This window comes from Rhinatrema bivittatum, chromosome 1 (genome assembly GCF_901001135.1).
Source record: "Rhinatrema bivittatum chromosome 1, aRhiBiv1.1, whole genome shotgun sequence".
NCBI lineage: Eukaryota > Metazoa > Chordata > Amphibia > Gymnophiona > Rhinatrematidae > Rhinatrema > Rhinatrema bivittatum.
The window spans coordinates 697,424,362-697,449,274 of NC_042615.1; the positions used below are offsets into that span (position 1 = coordinate 697,424,362).

Sequence of the window (24,913 nt, forward strand, 5' to 3'; positions counted from 1 at the left end):
AACTTTATTGGCACACCTTTGTGTGAGGGTGGAGTGAGGTCCAGAGCTTAAGAGATTATGATAGGGAGCAAGCATGAGAACAAATTAACAGGCTGATACAGTAAAGTCCGCGGGAGAGCGGGCAAACACCCGCTCTCCCGGTGCGCGCACAGGCCACTTTCCTGTGTGCGCAATTCACTATTCAAATTAGGCCCGGCGGTAAAAACAGGCAAAAGGAGATGGCTGTCAGCGGGTTTGACAGCCGACGCTCAATTTTGCCGGCATCAGTTCTCTAGCCCGCTGACAGCCACAGGCTCGGAAACCGGACGCCGGCAAAATTGAGCGTCCGTTTTTTGTTTTGTTTTTACTTTTGGAAACTTTCGGGACCTCCGACCTAATATCGCCATGATATTAAGTCAGAGGGTGCACAGAAAAGCAGTTTTTACTGCTTTTCTGTGCACTTTCCCAATGCCCGAAGAAATTAGCGCCAACCTTTGGGTAGGCGCTAATTTCTGAAAGCAAAATGTGCGGCTTGGCTGCACATTTTGTTTTCTGAATCGCGCGGGAATACCTAATAGGGCCATCAACATGCATTTGCATGTTGCGGGCGCTATTAGGTTCGGGAGGTTGGATGCGTGTTTTTGGCCCCTTACTGAATAAGGGGTAACGCTAGCAGGTCGAAAACGCGCGTCCAATAGAGGGTTAACAGTGCGCTCCGTTGGAGCCGATTCAGTACAGTGCGCTCCAACGGAGCGCACTGTACTGAATCGGCCCATAAGTGGGGATAGAGCAGGAAGGTTAGCTGCAGGGGCTAAGAGCATAGGAAAGAGATGGCGAGGGTGGGAGAGATGAGAGTGTTAAGAACATGAAAAGGAATGGGGGGGGGGGATGAGATGTGAGAGACATCTAGAGAAGGGGAGCTATTAGGGGAAGGAAGCCAGGGATCAAGACATTGGGGGGGGGGGGGGGGGGATATACATTGGCTGCCTGTTGAGCAGCATTCCAAGTTTAAATCTTTGGTATTGGATTTCAAGATCATGAAAAGATTGTGCCCTCCAGGCTTGTGTAATCGGTTGAATTGGATAACCTGTAACTTTAATTTTTGGGTAAATCACAGATATCTGCTCCAGCTTCCAACTGTAAAAGCATTTAAGCAAATGCAGTTGCAAAATTGAGCTTTCTCTGCGTCTGTTCCAAAATTGTGGAATGAGTTACTTTTGATCTAATGTGCAGAGGGTAACCTTCTCTGATTTCAGTAAGGTTTACAAACATAGTTTATGTCCCGAGGAAGATGGAGGGAGTCTAAAGGTGGTTTCTTTTAAGCTGCAGCACTGTTGTCATTGCTGTTATTTTAGTTTGTATGGCCTTATATATGTATAGATTTATACGTGAATGTATTTTGTACATCATTTTGAGCAAAGGAAATCAGAAAAGTGATTTATCAATGCCTTAAATATTATAATACATTGAAATCTTCTGCTCAATGTGCAGCAACAGCCAAGAAAGCAAATAGAATGCTAGGAAAGGAATGGAGAATAAAACAGAGAATATCATAATGCCTCTGTATCGCTCCATGGTGTGAACTCATCTTGAGTAATTTGTGCAGATCTGGTCACCACATCTCAAAAAAGATATAGCAGAATTAGAAAAGTTACAGATAAGGGCAACCAAAATGATAAAGGGGATGGAACAATTCCCCTATGAGGAAAGATTAAAAGGTTAGGAGAAGAGACGGCTGAGGGGAGATATGATAGAGGTTTATAAAATAATGAGTGGAATGGAACAAATAAACGTTAATCAGTTATTTACTCTTTCAAAAAATACAAAGACTAGGGGACATACAATGACGTTACTAGGTATTACATTTAAAACTAATAAGAGAAAATATTTTTTTACTCAACACATAATTAAGTTCTGGAATTCATTGCCAGAGGATGTGGTGAAAGCTATTAGTGTAGCTGCGCTTAATAAAAGTTTGAACAAGTTCCTGGAGGAAAAGTCCATTAACAATTATTAAGGTAGAGTTGCAGAAATCCACTGCTTATTCTTGGGATATGCAGCTTAGAATCTATCTACACCTTGGGATCCTGTCAGGTATTGGTGACCTGGATTGGCCACTGTTGGAAATAGGATATTTAGCTTGATGTACCGTTGGTTTGACCCAGTGTGGCAAGTCTTATGTTCTTAAACAAATGCACTAAATAAAATACACCACATACATTTAAAGGAATTTTCATTAGATTAAACATCTGTACTACCTTAGCAACCTTAAGAAACTAACAACTCAGTTTCACAGCATTTACAGGATTATAATCACTTCAGAAAAAATGTTAATGGGAATTTCAAATTGATCCAAGATAGCAGAAGTATGATGTGCTGCCTTGCTTCTAGTTTTCCGCTCTCTTTATTTCCTAAACTTTTGCCTAATGGTCAAGCACAAGGGGAAAGCTCAAGTATTCCCTTCCGAACCTGAGGGAGGTGACTGGTATCCTGGTGCTAAGCCAGTACCTGTGTTGTTCTAGTCAGCTCTAACTGGGTCCAGCCCCCACCTGCTTTGGAGATTATCAGCACCTGCAGCCCTGCCATCACAGGCATGAAGACATTATTAAGCTCCGAGGAGTGGATTGTTCCACTGCAACTGGCAATGGAGTTCCTTCTGCCAAGCCAAGCCCTCTGCTCCAGCACCTACTGATGACTCTGTTGGGCTTGGAGCAGTTGGAGGCTAGAGTGGCAGACCAGGGGGAGCTGAGGCAGAGAGATAAATAGATGAGACTTGAGGGATGTAGTAGCCAAGTCTCAACTTCAGACTGGCAGCCCTGGTGCTGCCTTGGAGGAAGAAGGTCTCATGATCGGAGAGCATCAACCTGGTGGGCAGCAAGAAAGGTGCTGTAGCAAGGACCTGCACTCCAGGTGGTGCATTGTCCTTTCGCAATGAGGTATATTGTCCTTTCGCACCTAGAATGTGCCTCCAAGGCCTACTGCCCAAGAGGGAAGGGTTAGGTTGGCCGTCATAATTGGTGATTCGATTATTAGGAATGCAGACAACCAGGTGGCTGGTGGGCATGAGGATCGCCTGGTAACATGCTTACCTGGCGCAAAGGTGGCGGACCTCATGCATCATCTAGATAAGATTTTACACAGTGCTGGGGAGAAGCTGGCTGTCATGGTACATGTGGGCACCAATGACATAGGAAAACGTGGGAGGGACGTTCTGGAAGCCAAATTTAGGTTCTTAGGTAGAAAGCTTAAATCCAGAACCTCCAGGGTAGCATGCTCTGAAATGCTCCCTGTTCCATACACAGGTCCCCAGAGGCAGGCAGAGCTCCGGAGTCTCAATGCATGGATGAGACGATGGTGCAAGGAAGAGGGATTCAGTTTTGTAAAGAACTGGGGAGCCTTTTGGGGGAAGGGAGAGTCTCTTCCGAAGGGATGGGCTCCACCTTAACCAAGGAGGAACCAGACTGCAGGCGCTAACCTTTAAAAAGGAGATGGCAGACCTAACTGGCATCTCAGAGACATGGTGGAAGGAGGATAACCAATGGGACAGTGCTATACTGGGCTCCAAATTATATTGCAATGACAGAGAGAAGCACACAGGAGGCAGTGTAGTGCTTTATGTCCGGGATGGCATAGAGTCCAACAGGATAAACATTCTGCATGAGACAAAATGCACTATCGAATCTTTATGGGTAAAAATCCCTTGTGTGTTGAGGAAGACTATAGTGATAGGAGTATACTACTGTCCACCTGGCCAAGGTGGTGAGACGAACAGTGAAATGCTAAGAGAAATTAGGGAAGCTAACCAAATTGGTAGTGCAGTAATAATGGCAGATTTCAATTACCCCAATATTGACTGGGTAAATGTATTATCGGGACATGCTAGAGAGATAAAGTTCCTGGATGGAATAAATGACAGTTTTATGTAGCAATTGGTTCAGGAACCGACGAGAGAGGGAGCAATTTTAGATTACTTCTCAGTGGAGCACAAGATTTGGTGAGAGAGGTAACATTGGTAGGGCCACTTTGCAATAGTGATCATAATATGATCAAACTTGAATTAATGACTGGAAGGGGGACAGTAAGCAAATCCACGGCTTTCTTGCTAAACTTTCAAAAGGGAAACTTTGATAAAATAAGAAAAATAGTAAAAAAAACCTGAAAGGAGCAGCTACAAAGGTAAGAAGTGTGCAAGAGGTGTGGACATTGTTAAAAGATACCATCCTAGAAGCACAGTCCAGATGTATTCCACACATTAAGAAAGGTGGAAGGAAGACAAAACGATTACTGGCATGGTTAAAAGGTGAGGTGAAAGAAGCTATTTTAGCCAAAAGATCTTCATTCAAAAATTGGTAGAAGGATCCAACAGAAGAAAATAGGATAATGCATAAGCGTTGGCAAGTTAAATGTAAGACATTGAAAAGACAGGCTAAGAAAGAATTTGAAAAGAAGTTGGCTGTAGAGGCAAAAACTCACAGTAAAAACTTTTAAAAATGTATCCGAAGCAGAAAGCCTGTGAGGGAGTCAGTTGGACCATTAGATGATCGAGGGGTTAAAGGGGCACTTAGAGAAGATAAGGCCATCGTGGAAAGATTAAATTATTTCTTTTCTTCGGTGTTTACTGAAGAGGATGTTGGGGAGGTACCCATACTGGAGAAGATTTTCATGGGTAATGATTCAGATGGACTGAACTAAATCACGGTGAACCTAGAAGATGTGGTAGGCCTGATTGACAAACTGAAGAGTAGTAGTTCACCTGGACTGGATGCTATACACCCCAGGGTTCTGAAGGAACTAAAAAATGAAATTTCAGACCTATTAGTAAAAATTTGTAACCTATCATTAAAATCATCCATTGTACCTGAAGACTGGAGGGTGGCTAATGTAACCCCAATATTTAAAAAGAGCTCCAGGGGCGATCCGGGAAACTACAGACCAGTTAGCCTGACTTCAGTGCCAGGAAAAATAGTGGAAAGTGTTCTAAATATCAAAATCACAGAACATATAGAAAGACAAGGTTTAATGGAACAAAGTCAGCATAGGCAAGCTTTGTGAGGCCTTGCCTCACAAATCTGCTTCACTTTTGAGAAAGGAGTTAATAAACATGTGGATAAAGGTGAACCGGTAGATGTAGTATATTTGGATTTTCAGAAGGCGTTTGACAAAGTTCCTCATGAGAGGCTTCTAGGAAAAGTAAAAAGTCATGGGATAGGTGGCAATGTCCTTTCGTGGATTACAAACTGGCTAAAAGACAGGAAACAGAGAGTAGGATTAAATGGACAATTTTCTCAGTGGAAGGGAGGGGGGCAGGGGAGTGCCTCAGGGATCTGTATTGGGACCCATACTTTTCAATTTATTTATAAATGATCTGGAAAGAAATACAACAAGTGAGATAATCAAATTTGCAGATGATACAAAATTGTTCAGAGAAGTTAAATCACAAGCAGATTGTGATAAATTGCAGGAAGACCTTGTGAGACTGGAAAATTGGGCATCCAAATGGAAGATGTAATTTAATGTGGATAAGTAGAAGGTGATGCATATAGGGAAAAATAACCCATGCTATAGTTACACAATGTTAGGTTCCATATTAGGAGCTACCACCCAAGAAAGAGATCTAGGCGTCATAGTGGATAACACATTGAAATTGTCTGTTCAGTGTGCTGTGGCAGTCAAAAAGCAAACAGAATGCTGAGAATTATTAGAAAGGGAATGGTGAATAAAATGGAAAATGTCATAATGCCTCTGTATCGCTCCATGGTGAGACCACACCTTGAATACTGTGTACAATTTTGGTCGCCGCATCTCAAAAAAAGATATAGTTGCGATGGAGAAGGTACAGAGAAGGGCAACCAAATTGATAAAAGGATGGAACAACTTCCCTATGATGAAAGACTAAAGAGGTTAGGACTGTTCAGCTTGGAGAAGAGACAGCTGAGGGGGGTATGGATAGAGGTGTTTAAAATCATGAGAGGTCTAGAACGGGTAGATGTGAATCGGTTATTTACTCTTTCAGATAATAGAAGGTCTAGGGGGCATTCCATGAAGTTAGCATGTGGCACATTTAAAACTAATCGGAGAAATTTTTTTTTTTCACTCAACGCACAATTAAACTCTAGAATTTGTTGCCAGGGGATGTGGTTAGTGCAGTTAGTGTAGCTGTGTTTAAAAAAGGATTGGATAAGTTCTTGGAGGAGAAGTCCATTACCTGCTATTAATTAAGTTGAATTGGAAAATAGCCACTGCTATTACTAGCAACAGTAACATGTTCTTCTTATATTCTTATGTAGTTTTTGGGAACTTGCTAGGGTCTTATGGCCTGGATTGGCCACTGTTGGAGACAGGATGCTGGGCTTGATGGACCCTTGGTCTGACCCAGTATGGCATGTTCTTATGTTAAAACTGCAGGAGTGGAGACAGCAATTTCCCAACCAGACATGGTGAAGCATATTACTCGGACAGTGGAGTTTTCAGTTCAGCCTAACTGAGTCCTTTTTTCTTCAAGAAACTGTACCAGAGACTGAAGCTTTGAATGTGTCAGCACCAGGTTTGAGCCTGGAGATTACTTCTTTCTCAGTGATATTTCCTGTGCAGGATCCGAAGCAATTTGACCTTAAGACAATTTGGGAAGTACTGTTGGCATAGGTGTCTCTCTCTCTGGGTAAATACAAAATATTTCTTTTAAAACAGAGGAGGTAATAAATAAGGTTAAAGAACATGAGACTAAAATAAATATCAATGGGATAAGTATTTGCAAATTGAAAATATGGAAATTATTCTGATGAAAGATAATCTTTTACTAGCCACTAAAGTTGAATCCTTGGAAAATATGGTAAGGCGCTGTAATTTGAGTCTTATCAAATTTCCTAAATTTTCTTCTGTATCTCCATCTGATATGTTTAAAAGATATTTATCTGAATGTTTCAAGATACCAGATAAGAACATTCCACTAGTGTCTACAGTATATTAAGTTCCACAATCAAAGGGGTAGATTTATTACTCCGCAGTATTTTTACATGCAGGGGAAAAATAACACAGGCTTCAGAAGAATACCACAGAAGCTTCCCCTTGGTGTTTTTTTTTTCCTCTTGCTAGTGGTATTTTTCCCCTTTTGCAGAAAAACACCATATTTTTCTCACAGGAAAAAACATTGCAGGGAAAAAGCTTAAAAACCTTCACGCAATGGCAGCCCCCTTTGGGCAGGGCTGCCATCTTCTTGAAATGCCTTGCCAGAGTGAAACTCCCCCTCCCCCCACCAAGTGTGTCAGATCCCCCTGGGGGCTTTGAAAACACCCGCCTCTAGAAGTGGCCTACAAGTTTTAAAAGTATCCAAATAAATATTTAAAAGTTGTGCAGCAATACCCCATCCCCCTACCCCAACCCCCCTTTCACAATAAGGTCCTTCCCTTTTCAACTATAGGCCCCATCCCCAGTAGCTTTGTGTTGTTTTTTTTAAATATCCCTGTGTATGCCTATCAGTTTTCACAAGTATACTGTCTTTAAACTATCCTAGCTTTCAGCATTCTTGAGTGCAAAAGAAGAATTGAGATGATCTCTTGCTGAATCTCATGCTATTGAGACAGGTGATTTAGGCTCAGCGTAATTAATGAATGGCCTGATTTGAGCCTTTACTTCTTTTTTTCCTGTGCTTATTTAAAATATTATGATATAGATTTATCGGTTTGGATTCCAAAAATTGATGGACTTGCTCAGCAGTGTTATATGAATGCTTACTTTTGATTATACATGATGTTTGGAATGTGTTTTTGTTTTCTTACTCTGCTTGATTTTTGTTTTAAGTTGTAATTACTTGAATTGTTCTTTTTGAATTTATAAATAAAAAAATAATTTAAAAAGGTTAAAGGGAATTTCTGTTTATAGAGGCCTTTTCTAGTTAAGTGCATGGTGTTTGGTAGTTTTGCCAAGCAGTTTGCTCTGGTGTTTTGTTTATATTATTGTGTATTTTGTAATTTGTTTTTTTATCCATGAATGATGTGTTTTAGTGGGATCCACTTAGCATGGCTGCTCCAATATAAGTGGAATATAAGATGTTTTAAATCAATGAATAAATAAGCAGTCCGGCAGTGAGATGGGGTCCTTCTAGTCTACTGAGTGCCACATGTATGATTATCTACCAGTTGAGAGTTTGCACATGTGCAGCTGGATGCAGAGTTCCTGGAGTTAAGAGAATGAGCACGATCTCTGGAGGTTAGAGTGGTCGACCTGGAGTAGCTGAGGCAGACAGAGGTATACAGAAGAAACCTTTAAGAACATAGTAGAACAGTCTCACCTTCTAGAAGGAGAGCATCACCTTGGTGTAGCAGGAAGGGATCACCTGGAGGACCTACCCTCCAGGTGATCAGTATCTTCTTGTACTGAGGATGTGTCTCCAGGAGCATGTGTCCAAGAGGGAAGGGTTAGGACAGCCATTGTAGCTAGTGATTCAATCATTAGGATTGTAGATAGCTGGGTGGCAGGCAGGCATGAGGATTGCTTGGTAACTTGTCTGCCTGGTGCAAAGGTGGTGGACCTTATGCGTCACATAGAAAGGATTTTAAACAGTGCTGACAAGGCTCTCATGGTACATGTGGGTAACAATGGCATAGGAAGGTGTAGGAGGAAAGTTCTGGAAGCTAAATTTAGGCTTTTAGATAGAAAGCCGAAATCTAGAACCTCAAGCATTGCATTCTCAGAAATGCTCCCCATTCCATGCACAGGACTCCAGAGGCAGGCAGAGTTCTGGAGTCTGCTCAATTTCTTTGACTGAGTAGATCAGGAGAGAACTCTAGATGTAGTGAACTTGGATTTTAGTAATGCCTTTGACACTGTTCCGCACAGTCAACTTATAAATAAATTACTATGGAGGGCGACAAAGGATAACGATAAATTAGATCACTCCGAAGAGATGTTACTATTGGTGTGCCGCAGGGATCATCCCTTGGGTTGGTTCTTTTCAACATTTTTGAGAGCACCACTGCAGGATTATTGGGAAGCTTTGTCTTTTTGCTGAAGATACCAATACTTGCAACAGGGAGATAACCAGGAAGGTCTTTAAGATATAAGGATGGATCTAGCGAAGCTTGAGGGATGGTCTAGGGTCTGGCAGCCAAGATTTAATACTAACCAATGCAGAGTTATGCATTTAGGATGCAAAACCCCATGGGACCTTTATAGTATGGGGGAGAAATTCTTATAAGCACAAAACAAGAGCAGAATATGGGGGTGATCATATCTGATGACCTTAAAGAGGCTAAAATAGGTGGATAAGGTGATAGCAAAACTAGAAAGATGCTTGGCTGCATAGTGAGAGGAATGTGCAGCAGATAAACGGAAGCTGATATTGCCCTTGTGAGACCTCATTTGGAATACTGTATACAGTTGTGGAGACCGTACCTTCAACAGGATGTAAAGCAACTGGAGTCAGTTCAGAGGATGGCTATTAAAATGATCAGTGGTCTTCATTCTAAAGCATATGGGGATAGATTTAAAGATCTATACTTTAGAGGAAAGGTGGGATAGGGGAGATATGATAGAGACATTTAAATATCTCCAAGGCTTCTATGCAGAGGAGGCGGGCCTCTTTCAAAAGATAGGAGGCTCTAGAATAATTAGTCAAGGGATGAGGGTGAACGGTGTATCCCAGAGTTCATCCCTATCAGAGACTTTATTCAACATATATTTCAGATCAATTTGCAAACTTTTATCAGATCTGGGTTTATAATATTCTTTATATACAGACAAGATACAATTTTTTCTTTCCTGTAGCATCTGATGTTCAAACTCTGTGTTTAATTTCCATTTACCTTTCTGCTATTAAAAGCTGGTTGAGTTGCAATAGACTCTCATTAAATTGTCTAAAACAGAAATTACCCCATTTATCCATTTCATTCCAGGGTTGTTCTATTTCTTTTTTCAGAAGCCTGAAATTTAGGGGTAATTTCTGACTCAGGCATTTCATTTAAATCCCACATTAGGAAGATTGTGCAACAACTGTTCTGAAAATTCCAGATACTAAGATTTATCTTGAATTATTCAAAAATACCTTAAAGGCTCTGCAAATTATTCAAAATTCAGCAATCAGTGTGCTTCCGGGCACATAAAGATATGAACACATCTCTCCCATACTGTACAGTCTGTACTGGCTTCCAGTCCAATGGCAAATACAATTTAAAATCTTGTTGATGGTATTTAAGGATATAAGCAATGATGTCCCTGTTAGTATTAGTTCTATGTTTAAGATCTAGCATCCTACATGAAATTTAAGATCAGAAGGCCAGTGTTTCTTTGACAGACCATGTCATTGTTTAGCGAGGTTTGCAGAATCAAGGGAAAGATTCCTTCTAAGGACATTTTTCTTTGCAGCGAAAGTAGTGGATGCATGGAACAGCCTCCCCCATAGAGGTGGTAGAGACAAAGACAATATTTGAATTCAAGGAGTGAAATTTCAAAGGTGTTATATGAGCAAAAGTAGCAATTTTCAAACGTCCATTTACATGCATAAAATCCAGTTTTATGTACTTATATCTTTTCAAAAATTAGTTCCAGAGGATCTTTGAGGGAGTAAAAGGGATTGTTGAGTAGTTGGTGTGGATGGGCAGACTGGATAGGTCATAATGGCCTTTTTTTCTGTCCCAATGTTTCTCTACTTATATGTCCTAATTTGTATGTATACCCTTTGTTGCTGGAGGTATCACCAAGTGCCATTCTGTAAGCAACACCATTCTTAGCTAGAAGAAACTCAAATGACTGTCCCAGCAACTAAAAGGTGAATACAGACCTACCTTTAAAAAAAAAAAAAAAAAAAAATGGAACGCAGCAGGCCAGAAAGATGGAAAAAAAACATGTTGCCTGAGACCAGCTCTCATGCCAGGAGAGGATTACTCTTACATTTTTCTGTTTGGATAAAATAAGACTTGAGAGTGAGAGAAGTTCCATGTATATTTATGAACAATATGTATCACAATAAGAGTAAAACTAATAAAAATACTGATCACTTGCCTATCCATGCATTATCCACTGTGTGTGTCTGTGTGTTTGTGTGTGAGTGTGTGGTATCTCTCTGACCTGTAAACAGTGGGTCATTTACTAACAGTGGTGTGGAAAATTTGCAGGTGATTATTAATGAAAAATCCCATGAGGGTTACTGAACATAGAAAATCGGAAGTGAGAAACAGAACAGTCAGTAGGTTGCATATTATTTTAAAAACAAACATTAAAGATATACAATGTAAGTTGACTGGATTATTACGATTACCTTTTCTAAAGAATTCCATGATTTTATTTTGTTATAGGTAGGTCATGAATGGAAATGGTTTAGGAATCAATAGTTTAGTTGGTTTGTTTAGCTACAGTACTACAGTCAATGACATTAATTAGGTACCACATGGTAGATATTGCAGATGCTATATCTTTTGTAAGAAAGCTTTTCTGGTGCAAATTTGGAAGATTGTAACCAGAAAAGCTTTCTTACAAAAGATAAAGCACTTATACAATAACAAAACATTATTCAATTTTGGTTCTTCAGTCCTAGCCATTATATACAACTGGTGGCTTCTGGTAAGGTCAGTGACTGAAACTATAGCATTTAAGACTTTTTTCTACTTCAATTGCAAGTTGTGACAAAACTGCCACCAATTCTGAAGTCCTGTAAGTGGTTGATAATCTGTTGCAGAATTTCTTTATGATTCAACTCTTCCACCCTTCTTGTGAAGGCGATTTCTTGTCGGCTCAGTAAACAATAGAGGCTCCTGTATAACTCTTGCTGGATAATGTTTACCTAGGAGTTCAACTTCTAAAGTTTGTCCGGCTTTACTGAGCTCCATGGGCACATATGCAAAAGCCAAACTCTGCTGGGTACTGTAGCTGTATGTTCCTGATGTGGTATTGCCTACAACCTGAAACAAATAAATAATCTTATAAGATACAGCTTATAAGAGAGATAGGCCAAACAATTTCAATTGCATGATTTGGGTATTTGTGATAATATAAACCCAGGAAACTGGAACAAAATGACTAAACCCCTGATAAATCCTGAATTATAGGTACAGTTTGCAATCATAAACCATAGGGTCTGATTTTCTAAAGCTTTTTCCCCATTCTGAGGTCAAACTTCAAAGCCATTTAGAGTGATAACTCACCAGTTATCCATGTAAATGGCAAGCTTTTGTATACTGAGCCCCTTATCTGGCTAGATTTTAGCCGGATATGTCATTATCTGGCTAAAAGCTAGTCAGATAAAATGAGATGTTCTGGGGTGTGCTTAAGTTATCCGGCTCACAGCTGAATTTCAGTTCTATCTGGAATTGTGTGGCTAGATAATTTGCTATTTAACCGATTATCTTAAAAAGATATCTAGTTAAGCAGAGCTGTCAGATAAAAAAAAAGGTAAAGGGGCCTGTGTCCTGATTTACTCCCTAATTTCCCCCTCCCAAACTGCATAGATGCCCTGTTGAGCCGTACACCCTCCACCCCACATCCCCTCCTAAATGTTGAAATAATTCCAGGTTCCAGAGGTTGGCTCCCCTCCCTTCCCCAGTTCTCTTGTAAAATCAATCGATTTCCCACCCCAGACCACGAAGCCCTGAACCCTCTCACATCCCCCCCCCCCCCCTTCCCCGACACTTAAAAATTCCCTGCCAGGAGCGAGGTATGTACTTACCTGCTCCCGGAACTTCCAGCCCAGATTCTGACAATTTACTTAGATTTCAACAAAACTTTTGATATGGACCCGCATAGGAGGCTCATGAATAAAATGAGAAGCTTAGGTGTGGGCGCCAAGGTGATGGAGTGATTGACAGGAAACAATGTGTAATGATAAATGGAACCCTCTCTGATGAGAGAACAGTGTTAAGTGGAGTGCTTCAAGGACCGGTTTTGGAACCAGTTCTTTTCAATATCTTTGTCAGCGACATTGTGGCGAAGTTAGAAGGAAAAGTTTACCTTTTTGTGGATGATACTAAGATCTACAATATAGTGGACATGCCTTAAGGAGTAGAGGGAATGAAACGTGATTTAAGAAAACTTGGTCAAAGAGTTGGCAGGTGTGATTCAATGCCTAGAATTGCAGAGTCATGCACCTGGGATGCATTAAACCAAAAGATCTGTATGTGATGGGGAGGGGGGTGGGGGGCGAAAGACTTGGAGTGATTGTGTCTGGTGATCTGAAGGCAGCAAAGCAATGTGACAAGGTGGTAGCTAAATACAGAAAGAAGCTGGGCTGCACAGAGAAAAATATAACCAGCAGGAAAAGGGAAGTGATAATGCCCTTGTTCAGTTCATTGTTGAGGCCTCACCTGGAGTACTGTATTCAATTCTGGACACCGTATCTCAAAAAGGATAGAGACACAACAGAAACGGTCCAAAGAAAGGTGATCAAAATGGTGTAGGGTCTCTTTCAGAAGAATTATGAGGAGAGGCTAAAGGATCTAAATATGTTTACCCTGGAGGAGAGGAGGTGCAGAGGAAATATGATACAAAGCTTCAGATACCTGAAAAGTATTAATGATGCACAAACTTCAAGCCTTTTCAATTGGAAAGGAAATAGTAGAATTAGGGGTCATGATATGAAACTCCAGGAGGGACATCACAGAACCAGTATCAGGAAATATTTATTCACAAAGAGGGTGGTGGATGCCTGGAATGCCCTCCCAGAAGAGGTGGTGAAGATGAGAACAGTTAATAGATTCAAAAGGGAATGAGATAAACACTGTGGATCCCCAAAGGCTTGAAGAAAGGGATGGTGTGACATTTCTGCATGTTGGTAACCTGCACGGAGTGACAGTTGCTACCCTTAACGGAACACATGGGGGTAACCTACATGAAGCATACCATTTGCTTACTGTATTGGGAGTTACGTGATGTAACCTATGAGTAATAAAATTGTACATTAAATTTTAGTGCATAGTTTTTACTCATTGAGCCTACAGTATCATCTCCAACTCTTTCTGATCTTGCATGAGCGATGATCTCCTTTCTTTGATCCTGCTGAGCACCTAATGAGAAATCACTACTTACCTAATAATTTCCTTTTCCTTAGACCAGACAGATGAATTCAGAACCAGTGGGTTATGCACCTCTACCAGCAGGTGGACACGGAGCAAAGCTGACATCACAGCATATATACTCCTGCAGTGACATCAGCCTGCTAGTATTCTCTTCAAAAGCCAACTGTGGACAGATTAGCATAAACTTGATTATAACAGATAACCATTTTAGTACCCAGCAAACAGGAATCACTGAGTTCAGACAAAGAATGCATTAACATTAGTCTAGGGACTGGACCAACACTTACTAGTAACCCCTGGAACTCGCAGCCATGCTGGAGGACCATAACACAATCATTCAGCAGCCAAGAGCGGAAAGCTGAATTCATCTGTCTGGTCTAAGAAAAAGGAAATTATCAGGTAAGTAGTAATTTCTCATTTCTTAGAGCCCAGATAGACAAATTCAGAATCAGTGGGAATTCCCGAATAGGGTGGGAAGCTGCCCGCAATTATGTCAAAACCGCACTTGCAAAGGCTGCGACCTCCTGGGCTTACATAGCCAGACGATAATACCTGGATAAGATGTGTAAGGAGGACCATGTCACAGCTCGGCAAATGTCAATGGGAAACAACAATCTAACTTCCGCCCATGACACTGCCTGAGCTCTAGTGGAATGAGCCCTAACCTGGGCTCATTATGTGGATGCTTTTCAGCATCCACATATGCAGCCATGGCTACCTCCTTAATCCAGCGAGCTATTGTAGCCTGCAAAGCCAGCTCGCCCTCTTTACCTCCACCGTAAAGGCCAAACAGGTGATCCATCTTCAAGAAAGGTTTAAAACCTCCAGATACATCCCGATATTTCTCTTGACATCCAAGGGTCGCAATAGGTGATATTCCTTCGCATCTCTTTCCCTATCCAGAGACAGCAGGGAAATAGATCAATTCAAGTGAAACCTGAGACCACTTTTGGCAAAACGGGAGGAACAATACACAGCTGTATCACTCCTGGAGTCACCTGAAGGAATGGCTCCCGGCAAGACAAGGCCTGCAGCTCGGATATTTGATGTGCAGAACAAATTGCCACCATTTTCAAGGTCAGTAACCGCATCGGTCGAAACATAGGGCCCACTAAGACATCCAAAATCAGATTAAGACTCCACCGCAAAGGAAGATGAAGATGTTTCACTCCTTTCAAGAAACAGGCCTCATCTGGATTAGCCAATAAGGATTCACCAGTCACCTGACCCCAGAAACAGGCAAGAGCCGCTACTTGTACCTTTAAGTAATTAAGGGCCAACCCTTTATTTAATCCATCCTGCAAAATTACAAATGAGCGGGATCGTAACCGAACGAGGAAGAACAGCTCGATCTTCACACCAAGCCTCAAACACTCGCCAAACCCGCACATAGGTTAAGGAAGTGGAGAACTTTCTCGCTCATAGCAAGGTGGCAATCACTACAGTAGAATATCCATGCTTCAGTAACTGAGTCCTCTCAAGGGCCATACCATAAGATAAAATTGAGTCAGATCTTCGTGAAGAACAGATCTCTGCCACAACAGATTCCTGTGTGCCAGAAACCGGAGGGAGGAGTCTACCAGGAGCCACCGCACATCCACATACCATGGTCTCCTGGGCCAATCTGGTGCCATCAAAAGCACTATACTTCCTCTGTGACCCTCAACCCTATGAACCATTCTTCTCAACATGGGCCACAGGGGAAAGGCATATAGCAGTTTGTCCTCTGCCCAAGGACATTGGATGTCTCCTGTGACTGAAGAATCGAGGAACCTTCGCATTGCAAGAAGTCACCATCTGGTCTATAAACAAAAGGCCCAGTGATTCACTATCAGCTGAAATGCTTCGTCCAACACTACCAGGGTGAAGGCACTCAGCTATTCTTCGGTATATAAAAGAATATAAATAAATAAATAAATAAATAAATAAATAAATACATACCCATTCTCCTGGGTCCAGACTCTCCCTGCTGAGAAAGTCTGCTCTTACATTTCCTGCAATATGCAAGGCCAAGATCTCCTGAAGATGCACATCTGCCCATTCCATAAGTTAGTCTATCTCCTGCAACACTTGCTGGCCCTTGGTTCCTAGCTGCTGATTGATTTAAGCCACTGTCATTGATTGCATTGCCCGACATTATCCGGACCGCTTGACCCTGCAACCTGCCACTGAACTGCAAGAATGCCAACTGGACTGCCTGGGCTTCCAGCCAATTGATGTTCCAGAGAGACTCTTCCGCACTCCAGTGCCCTTGTGCTGTCAGTTCCTGACAGTGAGATCCCCTTCCCTGGAGGCTCACATCCGTCGTGAGTACTAACCAGTCCAGTGATTTTATGGAAACTCCCTTAGATGATCTGCTTGCAAACACCATTGTAGTTAAGAGCAGATCTCCATCAGCAGGTGGAGCTGAATCGAATATCCTGAGACTGTGGGCTCCAACAAGACAGCAGGGAGCACTGAAGAGGACACATATGCGCCCTCGCCCACGGCAGCACTTCCAGGGATGCCGCCATCAAACCAAGTACCTGCAGATTGAATCACACCATCGGGCGTATAATGTTCATCAACAGTCACACTTACGCCATCAACTTCTGAATATAAACTTCCGGCAGAAAAACCCTGCCCTGCTTCATGTTGACCAAACACCATGACTGAGATGGCTGAAGACTGCTCTTGGCCAGGTTCATCACCCAAGTGAGCTCCTGCAACAGGGAGATCACCTTGCGGGTAACCAGGCAGATCTCTTCCTGAGACCTGGCTCGAATCAGCCAGTTATCCAAATACGGGTTGTACCAGGATCCCATCCTTTCTCAATTCTGCCACTGCCACCACCAACATAACCTTGCAAAAAGTTCTGGGTGCAGTGGCCAGACCAAAAGGCAGCACTCGAAACTGATAATGGCATCCCAACACCATGAAATGCAAAAACATTGGTGCTCCAATAGGATGAGAATATGGAGGTACACCTCAGACAGATCCAAGGAGGTCAGAAATTCCCCTGACTGCACAGCCATTATCACTGAGTGTAATGTTTCCATGTCACCCACAAATGACAGTTGACCCCTTTGAGATCCAGGATGGGATGAAGGAGCCCTCCTTCTTGGGCATAACAAAATAAATGGAATATCGACCTATATTTTCTTGAGAAGTGGCACTGGAACCACAGCCCTCAGACTGAAAAGTCTTGACAATGTACACTCCACTACCTGCTTCTACTGTGGGGAGTGACAGGGAGACACCATGAACACATCCTGAGGAACACTACGAAATTCCAGCGCATATTCCTCTCGTTTCACCTCCAGGACCCACTGATCCGATGTGATTTCGACTCACCTCTGATAAAAAAGAGAGAGAGATGCCTCCTTATCTCCTGTTCCCAGGGGTGGGTCAGCAAACCTTCACTGGGAGGCTCGGGAGGTTCCACTACCCGAACCTGCACCTAGTCTGGATTGTCTGGGACGAAAGGATTGAGACCTGCTGAAAGGTTGAGTCCTCTAAAAGGTCGCTTCTCTGTAGGGTCAAAAACATTTGGATCCCCTGGCACGACCTCTCAGACAAAGGAATGCAGCATCTGCTTTGTATCCTCTGGCAACCGAAGAACTGGGGATTCACCCCACTTACTGGCTAGTTTCTCCAACTTGCTCCCAAACAAGAGTGAGCCTTTAAAGGGCAATTTCGTAAGGTTAGCCTTGGAGGTTGTATCTACTGACCAACTTCTCAGCCATAACTGACGCCTGGCCGCTATAACTGAAGTCACTCCTCTGGCTGAGGTGGGGCCAAATTGCAGCCTGCATCTGCCAAAAAAGCGGCTACAGGCTCCATAACTACCCTGGAATTTACTCCAGATTCATTGATCTCCTGAGAGAGAAGTAAACAAGAGCAAGCCACCAGGGAACAACAAGAAGCTATCTGCAAGGTCACTGCCACTGCTTCAAATGCTGCTCTATCCTCCTATTGTGCACATCCTTCAAGGCCGCTCCTTCCTCCACCGGGATAGTCATTCACCTGGAGACCGCACAGACAAGTGCATCCACTTTCAGAAAACACAAATGCTCTCTCACCACTGGATCCAAGAGTACAGGCCTTAGAAAGCCCAGCCCCCTTTGAAATTAGCCTCTGCATCATCCCATTCAAGATCAATCAATTCTTGAATGGCCTCCATACAGGGAAAAAACAAGAGGCTTTACACAAAGAAACCAAAATGGGATTTTTCTTTGGCTCAGACATGGAATCTGTCCCAGGCACTTCCTGCATTTTTAATGTCTGGGAAATCAGAGTCGGTAGCAGCACAAGTTAGAGGGCCCGCCGGCTAAGATGCCTGAATATGACAGGAAGCACAGAGGGAAAGGCGCTTAGGATTTTAGCCACAGGCGCCATCAGGCGACTGAAGGTGTGCGTCCAGCTGAATTCACACTGTAAAATATATGACTAAAATGTAGGGGCATCCCAAGGCTAGGCATCGCAAAACTAGGCACACTTTGCTCTTCCAAAATTAAGCGCACAATTAATGCGGCCTAAATTGTGCGCACAGGCAAGCGAACGCCAAACACAGAAGCTGCTACCACCTGGATGCCCAAGCAGGCGTCCAACTAAGCATCCAAAAACTGGGCACACAACTTGGATGCACAGCCAGATGCGCTTGCATGCACCGACAGCCCTGAAGAGGGCAGCCTAACCCACAGCAAAAAGTGCGCAAAAACACTGCCGGAGCATACCAGTGGTGCACAGAGAAAAGCCTAACAGTGGGGTGTAACCCACCTAGGCTGCTCAACCCGCCAGGCTGCCCAAGTCCCTTAACCTTCCTTGGGAGTGAGAATGAACGTCGGAACAGCATGCCGAGCACAGAGACCGGAGGAATGGGGAAGCCTTACAAAAAACACTTCTACTCTGTCTCTCTTTTTCTTTTGTTTTTTAAACTTTACCTGAGCTCGGCCTTTCCCAGCTGAGTACAGAGACGGTCTCTGGCTGCAGGGGGAGACGGCATATATCGTCACCACCGCGCTTGGCTTTCTGCTCCCACTGTCTTTCAGCTGTTTTAACAGTTAAGCCACGCTGACTGAGAAAACCAGCTACCTCATCTGAGGGACCACAGAAATCACCTCAGAAATTCTCAACTGAGGTAGGGACCATTTGGTATCACCGAAGGATACTGGGGCAAATTAAATCTCCTTTTATTCTCCTTCTAAAATGTGAAGCATTCCCCAGTAGGGAGATGCACGTCCACCATCTGCTGGAGATGGAGAATACTGGCAGGCTGATGTCACTGCAGGAGTATATTTACTGTGACATTAACTTTGCTCCGTCTCCATCTGCTGGTGGAGGTGCATAACCCACTGGTTCTTAATTCATCTGTCTGGGCGCTAGGAAATGATCATGATTGCCCTAATCTTTGAACTGATGGGCCAATATATAAAACAGAGTCTTGGGAGTAACAGCAGGACTGGTAATAGCAGCAGTAAGCAGGGAGAAAGGAAGAAAACTACAATGTGAGTTACTAGGGCCATATAGGTGCTGGTTTTACTGACATACGAAATGTATAGGGTGGCAGATCACATGTTGAAAAAAGACAATTTTGCTTGGAACAAACATGTTTTTAGATGTGTTAATGAAATCTGCGTACCTTGCCATTGTGCCATATGCTTTCATTTCCCTCTGGATCAACATTATCCGTTTCCAAGGTTAGATACACGAGCCGCCGCTCAAGCCCTTTTTCTTTAATCTGCTTCAGTGCTTGCTTGCCTATGAAATCCGATGACTGGAAATGCAGAGGATAATGATGATAAATGACTGCTCAGGCTTTATGACAAGGTTATGAATGCACATGTTTAAATTTTTCTTCATTTGTTTTCTTGCCCATCAAATGTGAAACATATTTTAAACAGATTAAATGAAGCCTTTTGGGAAAGTATAATTTCTAATAAGTAGAATGATATGGTCAGCTCTTTCTTCAGTATTTGTTTTCCAGATCTGTAGCTGTAAAAACAAATTGCTTATGCTTACTTTATGTATGCAATTTTTAAAAAATATTTTAGGTCACATCAAATTTCTCATTGTACATAGATTTGCTGCAACTACGACTACAGACTGTAACCCAGTAATTATCATAGCTCTTCTATCTTATCTAAGGAGAGGAAGCATGAAATGTGACCTTGCTCCTCTAAATCTTTCCTCACTCCCACCTAGCTCATCTGCTTTAAGAAGGTGGTTGGATTTCCTGATGCTCTTTTTAAACAAAATTTAAGTTTTGTATGTTTTGTGAACATGGCCACCAATCTCAGCACCTTGCTTCTGTCCTAGCATGTTTCAAACTTTGAATTAGAATGTTCTAGCACATTCACGGTCCTTTTGGTTTATGAGTCAGGAAAACTACAGCATGCACAGTAGTACATGGGAAAGAGGGGTTACTTACCTGTAACAGTGGTTCTCAGATGGATAGCAAGATGTCAGTCCTCACATGTGGGTTACATCATCTGATGAAGCCCAGCACAGAACTTTGATTTCAAAGATTCTAGAAGCTTTGAGTATGCTCTGCTAAGCATGGGCAGCCCTGGCCACCTCCTTGACTCCTAGTCAGGGCCCCTCAGACCATAATAAAGGTAAGACTTGGAGAAATCAACTCCAAAGGGGAAGCTGGAAGATTTTGTAAGGACTGACATCAAGATGTCCATCGGAGAACAACTGTTGCAGGTAAGCAACTTCACTTTCTTCAAGACAAGTAAGATGGCAGTCCTTACATGTGAGGACTCCCAAGCAACAGGCTGCCTCAAACAAAAGGTAAAAACTATACAGTGCAAAAGGCACTACTGTTTTGGGTGGCGACAAGCCAACTTCACATTATCTGTTTTTCCTGTTTTTTATTTTGGCAGTCTGACCAATAATAACAGGACCTAGGAGGGAATGTAGTTAGGCTCTATACTTCAAAAAGACTTTGTAGGACAGTCCATTTAAAATTCAGTTTCACATCAGTTGCCTCTGCCAAAACAGCAGCGTGTTGTGAATGTGTGGAGAAAATCCCACTTCTTGTAAGACGCAGACAGAATTCCAGTACAATAAGTATTGACATGCACCTCTAGACCTAGCTCCTCCTGGACATGACAAAGGGCAACTAAGCATGAGGCTGACTTGTTTGGAAATGACACAAAGTGACACATTCATGTTTTTCACAGCAGGTATTTGAAATGTACTTCCCTTATCCGGGAGTCCTTTCCCGCTCCTTGGGAGTGGATCCCTACTAGAGGGAATCTACTACCAGTACTGCAAGATGGCACATCTCACAACAGCATCTCTCATATCTTGCAATATCTGGCCTGAAAGACTGCGTAAAGTAGCAGTATGAGTCCCCTCCCCCCCACTGCATCCCTGAATCCAGCAAGATACAGAGGATGGTTTAGGTAGAAAGCAGCTACTCAGAAGCAATCTCACCAGAAGAGAGAGTAAGAGTATCTCCTTCCCTGAGAAAGGAAGTAAAGTGCTGAAGGGAAAACATTCTAAAGTTTAAGAACATAAGAACATAAGAAAATGCCATACTGGGTCAGACCAAGGGTCCATCAAGCCCAGCATCCTGTTTCCAACAGTGGCCAATCCAGGCCATAAGAACCTGGCAAGTACCCAAAAACTAAGTCTATTCCATGTAACCATTGCTAATGGCAGTGGCTATTCTCTAAGTGAACTTAATAGCAGGTAATGGACTTCTCCTCCAAGAACTTATCCAATCCTTTTTTAAACACAGCTATACTAACTGCACGAACCACATTCTCTGGCAACAAATTCCAGAGTTTAATTGTGCGTTGAGTAAAAAAGAACTTTCTCCGATTAGTTTTAAATGTGCCCCATGCTAACTTTATGGAGTGTCCTCTAGTCTTTCTACTATCCGAAAGAGTAAATAACCGATTCACATCTACCCGTTCTAGACCTCTCATGATTTTAAACACCTCTATCATATCCCCCCTCAGTCGTCTCTTCTCCAAGCTGAAAAGTCCTAACCTCTTTAGTCTTTCCTCATAGGGGAGTTGTTCCATTCCCCTTATCATTTTGGTAGCCCTTCTCTGTACCTTCTCCATCGCAATTATATCTTTTTTGAGATGCGGCGACCAGAATTGTACACAGTATTCAAGGTGCGGTCTCACCATGGAGCGATACAGAGGCATTATGACATTTTCCGTTTTATTCATCATTCCTTTTCTAATAATTCCCAACATTCTGTTTGCTTTTTTGACTGCCGCAGCACACTGAACCGACGATTTCAATGTGTTATCCACTATGACACCTAGATCTCTTTCTTGGGTTGTAGCATCTAATATGGAACCCAACATCGTGTAATTATAGCATGGGTTATTTTTCCCTATATGCATCACCTTGCACTTATCCACATTAAATTTCATCTGCCATTTGGATGCCCAATTTTCCAGTCTCACAAGGTCTTCCTGCAATTTATCACAATCTGCTTGTGATTTAACTACTCTGAACAATTTTGTGTCATCTGCAAATTTGATTATCTCACTCGTTGTATTCCTTTCCAGATCATTTATAAATATATTGAACAGTAAGGGTCCCAATACAGATCCCTGAGGCACTCCACTGTCCACTCCCTTCCACTGAGAAAATTGCCCATTTAATCCTACTCTCTGTTTCCTGTCTTTTAGCCAGTTTGCAATCCACGAAAGGACATCGCCACCTATCCCATGACTTTTTACTTTTCCTAGAAGCCTCTCATGAGGAACTTTGTCAAACGCCTTCTGAAAATCCAAGTATACTATATCTACCGGTTCATCTTTATCCACATGTTTATTAACTCCTTCAAAAAAGTTTATTAACTCCTTCAAAAAAGTTTCCCTTAGCAGGTCTGAAATAATGCACTTTGCATTCAGGATGATACTAAGTTCTTAACTTTTTGGGGTCAGCAGCATATATGCGACTGGTCCCTATTCTCATACCCATGATGTAAGTTGTTTGATATTATTTATTTTATTTAAAAACTTTTATATACCGGTATTAGTATGCATACATCATACCGGTTTACAATGTAACTTAAAAGGCAGAAATTACAATGAACAGGGAGGGCGAACAAGGAGGAGTATACATAGAGCAGGAGGAGGAGGAATTAAAGCAATAAATAAAACTGCAACGGACTATTTACAGGAATATACAAGGCGTAGGCAAGATACTTGCGGAAGTCAGTGTATTTAATCAGGGTAGGCTTGTCGGAAGAGCCATGTTTTAAGTTTTTTTCTGAACTTGGCGTAACATGGTAGGAGACACTGAGAAACTGAAAAATCATTTCTCAGAGAGTCATTGTGAAGAGCATTGAATAGGAATACTGCTGCTCTTGATAATTTGAGTACCTTGGATACTCTGATTTTAGCTAAAACTCTCATCCCCCCCCCCCACCCCACCACCACTCTTATACCCAGTGATTAGGGATCTATATTGATGTGATACCCATTGCGAATGCCGGTATAAAAAAACACTAATTAACTAACTAACTAAATAAATAAACCTGGGCAATTAACTCTTGATCCAGCAAGCCCTCTATTTTTTTGTATGATAATAAGGAACAACCACTGACCGGTAGATAAGATCGAAAGTGGAGGCCCTGCTTCTCTATAGTGCTCTACTGGCAGCACAATGTAGCCACAACAATTTAGTTTAGCGCGTGAGCCATTTGTCGATAGCCTCGCTCTGAAATGGACAAAGTTCATTGGTTCCATTGATATTTAAATAGCACACAATACCTCACGCTAGTTGTCTGACGGCTACATGGCGTTGAGGAAGGCTACAAATATAGCGAAAACGTACGTTTTTATAAGTTCCTGTACTCCAGGGTAGCACTCTCTGAAATGCTTCCTGTTCCATGTGCAGATCCCCAGAGGCAGGCAGAGCACCAGAGTCTCAATGCGTGGATGAGACGATGGTGCAAGGAAGAGGGATTCAATTTTGTAAGGAACTAGGGAACCTTTTGGGGCAGGGAGAATCTTTTCCGAATGGATGGGCTCCACCTTAACCAGGGTGGAACCAAGCTGCTGATGCTAACCTTTAAAAAGGAGATAGAGCAGCTTTTAAACTAGAACAAAGGGGCAAGCTGACAGTTGCTCAGCAGCGCATGGTTCAGAGGGAGGTAAAGGATACTATTGAAGCTAATACTTCATTTGGGCATCCCAGCACAGAGGTTCCAATAATAAGAAAAGTAGTCCAAGTTTCTATAATTAAAAACTCACCTAAGCTAAAAGATTCCAATTTATTCCTGACAACTGAAAAGCAGAATGTAAATACAAACAGAAAACACACTTTGAAATGCTTGTATGCTAATGCCAGAAGTCTAAGAAGATGGGAGAATTAGAGTGTATAGCAGCGAATGATGACATAGATTAAATTGGCATGTCAGAGACATGGTGGAAAGAGGATAACCAATGAGAAAGTGCTATACCAGGGTATAAATTATATTGCAATGACAGAGGGGAGCATCTTGGTGGCGCTTTATGTCCGGGACGGCATAGAGTTCAATAGAATAAAAATCCAGCATGAGACTAAATGCACAATCTAATCTTTATAAGTAGAAATCACTTGTGTGTTGGGAAAGAGTATAGTGATGTAGAGATGTGAATCGGAACCAGAATCGGATCCGATATCAGTTCCGATTCACATCTCTATAGATGTGAATCGGAACCAGAATCGGATCCGATATCAGTTCCGATTCACATCTCTAGATAGAAGTATACATCAGACCACCTGGCCAAAATGGTGAGGACAGTGAAATGCTAAGAGAAATTAAGGAAGCTAATCAAACTGGTAGTGCACTAGTAATGGGAGATTTTAATTACCCCCAATATTGACTGGGTAATGAAACATTAGGACATGCTAAAGAGATAAAGTTCCAGATGTATTCCATACGTTAAGAAAGGTGGAAGGAAGGCAAAACAATTACCAGCATGGTTAAA

General features: G+C 42.2%; 1 protein-coding gene across 1 annotated transcript in view; it reads right to left on the reverse strand.

The window, feature by feature from the left end:
* Window positions 1-10,896: 10,896 nt before the first annotated feature.
* Window positions 10,897-24,913, reverse strand: part of DMGDH (dimethylglycine dehydrogenase) — a 214,800-nt gene continuing 200,783 nt past the window's right edge. Inside the window, exons 15-16 of the mRNA XM_029575505.1 lie at window positions 19,600-19,734; window positions 10,897-11,870 (exon numbers count right to left, since the gene is read on the reverse strand). Of these exons, the coding sequence (XP_029431365.1) occupies window positions 11,655-11,870; window positions 19,600-19,734 (351 nt within the window). The 3' untranslated portion in view covers window positions 10,897-11,654. The remainder of the gene's footprint in view (window positions 11,871-19,599; window positions 19,735-24,913) is intronic.